The 9,360-nt window shown below is 38.2% G+C and overlaps 1 protein-coding gene across 1 annotated transcript; it reads right to left on the bottom strand.

Annotated features, from left to right (window-relative positions):
* Nucleotides 1–2,418: 2,418 nt before the first annotated feature.
* Nucleotides 2,419–9,343, bottom strand: LOC106870087 (zinc finger protein ZFP2). The gene has a single exon (XM_014916063.2). It carries the CDS (start codon nucleotides 9,265–9,267, stop codon nucleotides 7,270–7,272), a length of 1,998 nt encoding a protein of 665 aa, XP_014771549.1. The 5' UTR covers nucleotides 9,268–9,343; the 3' UTR covers nucleotides 2,419–7,269.
* Between the last annotated feature and the right edge of the window lie 17 nt (nucleotides 9,344–9,360).

Here is a 9,360-nt window from a genome sequence, read left to right as displayed (position 1 = left end):
CAAATGGAAATTGTAGTTGTGGCCGATACCAGTGCCATCTGACTGGCTCCCTGTGCCAGTGACACGTAAAAAGCACCATCCGAACGTGGCTGGCCAATGCCAGTGCCGCTTGACTGGCTCCCGTGCCGGCGGCATGTAAAAAGCACCCATTATACACTCGGTGTGGTTGGCGTTGGGAAGGGCATCCAGCTGTAGAAATATGCCAGATCAGATTGGAGCCTGGTGTGGCCTTCTAGCTTGCCAGTCCCCAGTCAAACCGTCCAACCCATGCCAGCATAAAAAACGGACGTTAAATGATGACTGATATATATATATAATATATATATATATACATATTTATACACTTTACTGTATATACACACACACATACATAGGCATGTCTGTGTGGCAAGAAGTTGGCATCCCAACTACATGGTTCTGGATTCAGACCCACTGAGTGGCACTTTAGGCAGGTGTCTTTTACTATAGCCTTGGGTTGACCAAAGCCTTGTGAGTAGATTTGGTAGACGGAAACTGAAAGAAGCCCATCATATATGTGTATGTCTTTATCCCCCACCACCACTTGACAACTGGTGTTGGTATGTTTATGTCTTCATGCAATAGCAGTTCAGCAAAAGAGACCGATAGAATAAGTACTGGGGTCGATTCACTCAACTTAAAATTCAAATGCAATGCCCCAGCATGGCCACACACTAAAGACTGAAACAAGTAAAAGATAAAATATATACATAAGGGGGTGCTGAAATGTTCCTGGCTTTAAGGGTATCACAAAAGGCCTGATTGGAGGCCCAACCCTCCAAGTTCTTTTACAGGCCTAAGAAGAAGTGAAGGACTGCTGCAATAAGTGTGTGAATCTGAGAGGGGAATAAGTTGAATAAAATCGTAATTAACTGATTCTCTTGTATTTTCTTTTACCAAAAGCCAGGAAATATATATCATCATTGTTGTGTAACATCTGCCTCCATGTTGGCCTAGGTTTGACGGTTTGAATATTGACATAATGGTAACAAACCAGATTTGTCATTGACAAAATACATAGCAAGACAGAATATCAAATATAATTTCATGTCCATCACATGATAGACTGACAGTCACATGTCATACTAATAGTAATAATAATAATAATAATAATAATAATAATAATAATAATAACAAAAGAAAAAAAAAACAGGGTTGACACAAAATCTATTTCTTTGACTCTTTTGAGGGGAAGAATGAACTAGGGAGTGATCCTGGTACCATACACACACACATACATATATTTCATACATATATATATACACACATACATATCAAATCAAAACAGAAAACAATTTCTTTGTTTCACATTTTTTTGGGCTTTTTTTATTTTTCAATATATATTATATATATATATATATATATACATACATATATATATATATAGATACATATATTCATTATATTCATTAGTTTATTGCAGTTTCATATCAGAGCAACTGAACATCCATTTAAGGAAATGAAATTCGCATATATTTACATTTCGTTTTTTTTTTTGTTTTGTTTTGTTTTGTTTTGTTTCATAGTTTATGAAAAATAGTTTACAATAATTTCATTTATTAGAAATTGTAATCAGATTCTACATCAAATGCTTCTAACATCTATTATAATTATTATTGTATATTCAAACATTTTTTTACAAAACAACTATATTTTTATTACACATACATACACACCCATATTTAAAATACAGAAATATATATATATATATATATATATGCACGCACTCATATCCATATATACACACATACACACATATATATATATATATATACATATATTTTATATACAGCTTCAGAAATATGATGTATATATGTTAAAGCTCTGATGCCACATTTATGTTAAGATATATACAAACACAAAGAAGACCAATACATGTATGTTGAAATATGTACACCCACCACAGAAGGGATATATCTGTACTAACTAATTGGTCGTACCATGCAGAAGTCTTCTCAATAAAACTCCAAACTAGACAACACATTTAGTTTTACAGTAGAAATGCAGTTACAACACAAACATGTGGCGGCTACACCAAACTTATCCATGCATTTTTGGGGCTGTTCTAAGAGTTGTTACTGCCATTGTTTAACCAGGGGTTATTTCTGATGCAGGAGGTGAAGATCAAACCCATTCCAGCAATGGTCATCCTGTCTGTTTTACAGCCATAGTTTATCTAAGACTATATCATACAATATTAGTGCTGGGATTGTTGTTAAGCTCTGATACAGCAGATTTACAATCAAAGACGTTCCACCATGACCATCCTGCCTTATCTTCAACCATATTGGGGTTGGAATAATTAAAAAAGGGTAAAGATCCTTCCCAAGTTATATAGGCTAAGGGCCAGTTTCCTGGTTCCCCACTGGACACGATGCTGACCCATTGCTGGATTATGTATTTTTGTCAGCTTAGTGGACTGGAGCAACGTGAAATGAAGTGTTTTGCTGAAAAACATGACATACTGCCCAGTCCAGGAATTAAAACCACAATCTTATGATCATGAATCCAACACCCTAACCACTAAGCCATGCACCTCCACACTGGAATAATTAACTCCTATAGGCCATATCTCATTAGAGATCTGTTCCATCTAAGACTATTCTAGGTTTCTTGTATATTTTTTAGTCATGGCATATCTCGGACTATACTATACCGTGTTACTGCTGGGACAGTTGTTTAGCTCTGACATGACAGACCTATAGTCAAAAGTATATTTGGTTGCTATTTTTAGCAGGCTGAATGACCACATTAGTCCCTGACCCAGTATTGTCCTTCCCTTAGTACATGATTTTTGTAATGAAATTTTTGACCCTTAAATTAAATATGATAACACTAACCTAATAACACACAGAGATACATATAGATTGAGGGTATAATATAATCCTGGCTATCACATAATGGTTCAAATGTACAGAAGACAAAAGACAGGTGAGGGAACAACAGACAGGTGTATTAGTTGGATGCTCAGGAAGGAAGAATGGAAAAGTCTTTGACATATGAAGCCCACACACTTCAACAAAAAGGGATGAAAGAAAAAAAAGGAGACAGATAAAAAAAAAATTGGGGGATTAATGGTTCCACATTCACACACACACTTGTATGTAGACAGAGTGGTTCAAAAGTTCAGCTTGTAAGCATGAGGACCCAGGTTTGATCCCAAAGTGTGGCATCTTGGGCAAGTGTCTTTACCACATCCTCAGGTGGACCCAAACATTGATTGAAATTAGGTAGACGGTGACTGCTTAGAAGCCCTCCAGATGGACTGTACCAGTAATTAAAAAGGTCAGCTTCGTCAGTCTCACCAATTCTACTTTAGAATGATGTTAAGGATACGTGTCTATGGAATACTCAGCCACATTACATGCTAAATCAATGAGTAGGTCGTCTAGTTGATCAGACAACTGGACATTCATACGTCGGAATAGACAACAGAACCAAATATACACACATGTATACATACACTACGACAATTACATATAAAGATATACATATGTACACACACACTCATTTATCTGTATACATATATGAGTATACACACACATATATATATATACTCATTTATATGTATACATATATATGAGTAGATACACATATATATACTCATATGTATACATGAGTTTATACATACACATACATACATATATATATATATATATATATATATATCTTACAGCTAAATAACTATAAACACATACATATGTACAATCTACATGCACGAGTGTGTGTGTGTGCACAGAGACACACATACTACTTAATACCAGATATTTAAAAAATGTAGTTTACAAGATCCACAAAGCTACACATAATGCTAATTATAGACACAAGAGCATGTGAACACACACACACAGGCTGTAGCTGGTGACATACACAGACACACTGAACAGGGAAAAGAAGGTCAGTGTCCTTGTTTCCAGTGTCACGTGTGACAAAAGCTGCCGTCAGCAGAGTTTGGCAGGACAGGAAATAAATAGTTTTATTTATAGGAGAATTAATATAAACTGGAAGTGATTTATGCACACACACACACCACAAGGTTAAATGAGGGTGTTTATTTTTAGATGGCTTGGCCAGAGTGAGAAAGAGAGAAAGAAAGAAAGATAGCACCTTTTGAACCTTTTTTCAGCCTCTTGTGGCCTTGCAAGGCCTGACCCTGCTAAAAGGCACAGAAGGTGGTGGTGTAAAAATAAAGGGACCAGCTATTAAACCTGTGACCTATGTCTGTTATGTGAATATGTTGATGTGTGTATATGTCCGAGTTTACCAATTAGCTTCTGTGTGTTTATGTGTAAATGCATTTATTAGTATATATGTATTATAGGGTGGAAAGCTGGCAGAATCATTAGCACGCCAGGCGAAATGCTTAGTGGTATTTTGTCTGCCGTTACGTTCTGAGTTCAAATTCTGGCAAGGTCGGCTTTGCCTTTCATCCTTTCGGGGTTGATTAAATAATTACCAGACATGCACTGGTGTCGATGTTATCGACTTAATCCCTTTGTCTGTCCTTGTTTGTCCCCTATGTTTAAACCCCTTGTGGGCAATCATCATCATCATCATCATCGTCATTTAAAGTCCGCTTTCCATGCTAGCATGGGTTGGACGATTTGACTGAGGACTGGTGAAACCAGATGGCTACACCAGGCTCCAATCTGATTTGGCAGAGTTTCTACAGCTGGATGCCCTTCCTAACGCCAACCACTCAGAGAGTGTAGTGGATGCTTTTTACGTGCCGAAGAAATAAATATATATGCATTATATATAGACACATGCACACACTGAATGAGACACCAGTCTGTCAAAGGGTTAATCTCCCAGCTGTTGCTGGTACAAATCTTCAGCTGAGTGGACTGGAACAAGAAATTAAATATTTTGCTCATGAATAAAACACAACGCCCAGTCCAGGAATTGAAACCATTGACCTATAACTGCAAGTGTAACTCCCTAAGTACCTTCGCACACATATGAACTTGCAGATAGTTTTTGTATCTCCTAAATATTACTCACAAAAAATTGGGGGCAACCACAACAGAACACTTTCCCAAGACACAGCACCCTGGGATTGAACACAGAACCTTGTAACTTAGTACTAATACTGCATCACTGCAGTATAAGTACCATTACTTGCTAAGGTGAGCCGAGGTTATGTAAAGTAAAACATGTGAAATTAAGTGTAGTACCCAAGGAGACACAGCAAAATATTTGTAGTAGGTATGACCATGTTTAATGTAGTCAGCCTAAAAAATGTTTATTAATTAAAGCTACAACCTGAAGGTGACAAAAATCATTTTCTTATTGAATAATTCTGGTGAAAGAAAAAATTAAACAGGAAGAGACAACACTGGTATTTTAATTAACTTTGGATATTAGAATTCAAAAACCTGTGACGCATTTTAATACATTCATCAATTTCACATTTATAGTATCTAAGACACCGTGACAGGTTAACGACATCCACCTTATTAACTCACTGCCAGGTGTGGATCATAAAGTGTGTGGGGCTACAAGTGAGGCTGGGCAGAGGGTAGGGATGGGCAGAGGGCAGGGATGAGGTTAGCCACAAGACTGACAACAACAAGAACAATACATAAAAAAAAATAAATAACAACTAATTACACCATGATGACAAACTGACTGCAAGTGCACTTGCCATGGTGCAGCAATGATGCATCGGTGTGCACATTGTGACAGTATTTACCAATAAAGTATTGTAAAGCTCAGCTGATAAAATTACAGATGACATAACTGGGGGAAGGCTGAGGCATGGCATTGTGCTGGTAGGAGTATATAAATAAGCAGTTTGGAGAGAGAGAAAAACGGTTTGGAAGTCTACAACACTATGTACAATGAATAATAACACCACTCTTCTCTCGTTACACGGAAGCAGTGCACACCTCTCTTCCCTCGCACCCATGGGCATCAACATGCACACACATGTACAAATTACCTCCTCAGACACACAAATATCTTCTTGATGCAGATGTTATACTTAATGGACAAAGTCAACATGATTAAAACTATTATTACTAGAGCATTAACTTACAATCCAAATACATGCAAAAGGCATATGCATGCAAGCAACATATATATATATGTATATATATATATATATATATATGTGACTCTGCTCCAAAGTAGTCTTGTCTGACTCATACAAGCACTGAAAGGTAGACATAAAACCAGTGATGGTAGGTGTATGTGTGTGTGTATGTGTGTTCATTGGGTGAGGCTGGTGTTGTCCAACATTTGACTATTGCATTTCATCATAAGTTCTCAAGATATGAATACTGTGTCTGTCAGAGTATGTGTGTGTGTGTGAGAGAGAGCATTTTATTCAGTGATCATCACTATATTTTAAAACAGTATATATATTACATATATATATATATATATCTATATATATATATATATATATATATATATATACACACACATACACAATGTGTTTATATATATGCGTGTGTGTAGGCATATATATATATATATATATATGTATAGAGAGAGAGAGAGAGAGAGAGAGAGAGAGAGAGAGAGAGAGAGAGAGATTATAATGGTAGCATAAATGTCAGGGAGTGATCCAGTGCTTCTGATATTTGAACTGCTAAGGGATATTTTAATAGAAGTAACAATAACCATCATCATTGTCATAATGATTTCTCAGATTGAGACAAGCCAGAGATTTATAGTTAGGGGGTGCATTCAATTAAAACTTGCCCCAGCATATGACTGGTACTTTTGTTTTGTTTTTGTTTTAATATCAATCCCTGAAAGACGATGATACAGGCAAAGTGAATTCCGGTGAAATTTGAACACACAACGTACAAGGATCCAAAAATAAATTCTTAGGAAAAGGATCCCTGAAAAGTTTTCAATGTCAAATTTTTACAATGTGACTGACTATTGTTTTTGTCTATTTGCACCATCACAATCCAGTTCTTTTGGGTTATTTTCTTCTTGTTTTGTTCTTGATTTTTCTTCTTTTAATACAAAAATGAATTTTTGCCAATTGACCTGAAAAATTCCACAGAAACCTGACAAACAGATCGTAAAGAGCCTGACATGTTTGAGGAAGTTAGTTGAACAGCCGTTGGTGAGTTCTGTCAGCTTGGAGACGACATGTGGCTAATGATTAATAAGACAACTTAAGACATGTCTTAAGAAATGTTACAAGTCCTCGTGTCACATGTGTCAGTTTGGATGCAAGAGATTCCCAACGGAATCCGTAGAGTGTCCGAACAGAGTTTGCAGGCTGGCTCACGAGTTCTGTTTACCGTGTTTGCCGCTAGAGTAAGACGTAGGCATGTTTGGCCAGCTGGAACCGAGCAACGTGGGCATAGGGTAGCCTCTGGGCCAGAGGTAGTTGGTCTCCCAGTTCTGTGACATCTCGTGCAGATATGCAGCAGAATTAAACCGAGACAGATTTGAGGGGTGCAGTCGCATTCCAGTCTGGGAATCTTGTTGAGCCGGATGAAGGTGTTGCTCTGACCGTCCCATATGGGAATTTGGTAAATGTTCTTGATGGTGTTTGTTAGTTTTCATGTTGTGCTTGTTGGAATTTGATGATAACATGGAAGACTGATGGGCTTGCTGTTGCTGATGTTGCTGCTGTTGCTGTTGTTGTTGCTGCTGCTGCTGAGGTTTCGATGCACTCGTATCACAGTTATATGTGGATGTCTGAGAAGCTGAGGACAAACCACTCTTTTCATGGTGTTGATGGTTGTCACTATCATTCTTGTCTTCAGATGACATCATCATGGATGATCCCATCACAGGGAGAGGGTCCGAACCTGGCATTGGAGGCGAGAGGTTGGAGTCTTTGGAGTACATCATACAGCCATGAGAGGCAGATGAGGAAGCAGTAGAGGCCAACGGTGGCTGCTTGGTGAAAAGTTCGCAGCCCGTTCGAGTCCTTTTGTGGTTGTTTAAGTTGGCTCGCTGCGAAAACGACTTGTTGCAAGTGTCACACTTGAATGGTTTCTCACCCGTGTGTGTCCTCATGTGTAACTTCAAGTTTCCAGCTTGAGAAAAAGCCTTCGAACAAATCTGACATTGGAATGGTTTTTCTCCTGTGTGGGTTCTCTCATGGTTACGCCATTCAGTTCGCTGTGAGAAGAGCTTGTTACAATAGCTGCAATGGAAAGGTTTTTCTCCAGTGTGGACCCGGATGTGGTTTTTCAGGCTAATTTGCAAAGTAAATTCTTTGGTGCAATAGTCACATTTAAACAATTGTCCAGTGTGGACACGTTGGTGATTTTCAAGATTAGTTTTTTGGGAGAAACACTTTTCACAAAGGTCACACTTGAATGGTTTTTCCCCCGTGTGAGTTCTCATGTGTAACTTAAGATTTCCTTGCTGACTAAAAGACTTTGAACACATACTGCAATGAAATGGTTTCTCTCCGGTATGAGTCCTCAGATGGTTCTTCAGGTTGATCAAAAGTGTGAAATCTTTCGGACAAAATGTACATTTGTAAAGTTCTCCAGTGTGCGTCCGCTCGTGAATCTTCAGAAAAAATTGATTGCAAAACGGTTTCTTGCAGTAGTTGCAATAGAACAGATCTCCAGTGTGTAGCCTTTTGTGGTCGCTTAGATTTACTTTTTGTGAAAAGGCTTTCCCGCAGACATCACAGGCAAATGGTTTCTCTCCAGTGTGCGTTCTAAGGTGAAGCTTTAAATTACCTCTCTGGCTAAAAGCCTTCGAACAAACACTACAGGAAAATGGTCGCTCACCAGTGTGTGTTCTCAAATGGTTTTTCAAGTTTGTCTCTTGTGAGAAACACTTGTTGCAGAAATGGCAATGAAAAGGTTTCTCGCCTGTATGTATACGTTCATGTATTTTGAGGAAGAACTCATTCGAAAATGGTTTCTTGCAGAACTGACAATAGAGAAGGTCTCCAGTGTGAATACGGTTGTGGTAAGTCAAATTGATTTTTTGGGAGAAACTTTTACCACAGACTTCACAAGAATATGGTTTCTCTCCCGTATGTGTTCTAAGATGGAGTTTGAGATTACCTTGTTGACTGAAGGCCTTTGGACAAAGGGAACACTGAAAAGGTTTCTCCCCTGAATGGGTCCTTAAATGGTTTTTGAGATTGATTTTCTGCGTAAAGGCTTTGTCACAAGAATTGCAGTCAAATGGTCGAACGCCTGTGTGTGTGAGCTCATGGTTCTTCAAGAAGAACTGGTTGGTGAATCCTTTCTTACAAAATGTACAAAAGAAAGATTTCTCATTTCCACCTTGACTGTTTCGCATGCTGTCTCCATCTGGTTGGTTGTTGTCATTGGTGTTGCCACCACTACTGCCATCACCACCACTATTACCACCACCAGCCCCACCACCAGCCCC

The sequence above is a fragment of the Octopus bimaculoides genome, chromosome 14 (assembly GCF_001194135.2).
Source record: "Octopus bimaculoides isolate UCB-OBI-ISO-001 chromosome 14, ASM119413v2, whole genome shotgun sequence".
NCBI classification, from domain to species: domain Eukaryota; kingdom Metazoa; phylum Mollusca; class Cephalopoda; order Octopoda; family Octopodidae; genus Octopus; species Octopus bimaculoides.
Note: the sequence above shows the minus strand (reverse complement) of the source record. Positions and strands in the feature narration are given on the sequence as shown.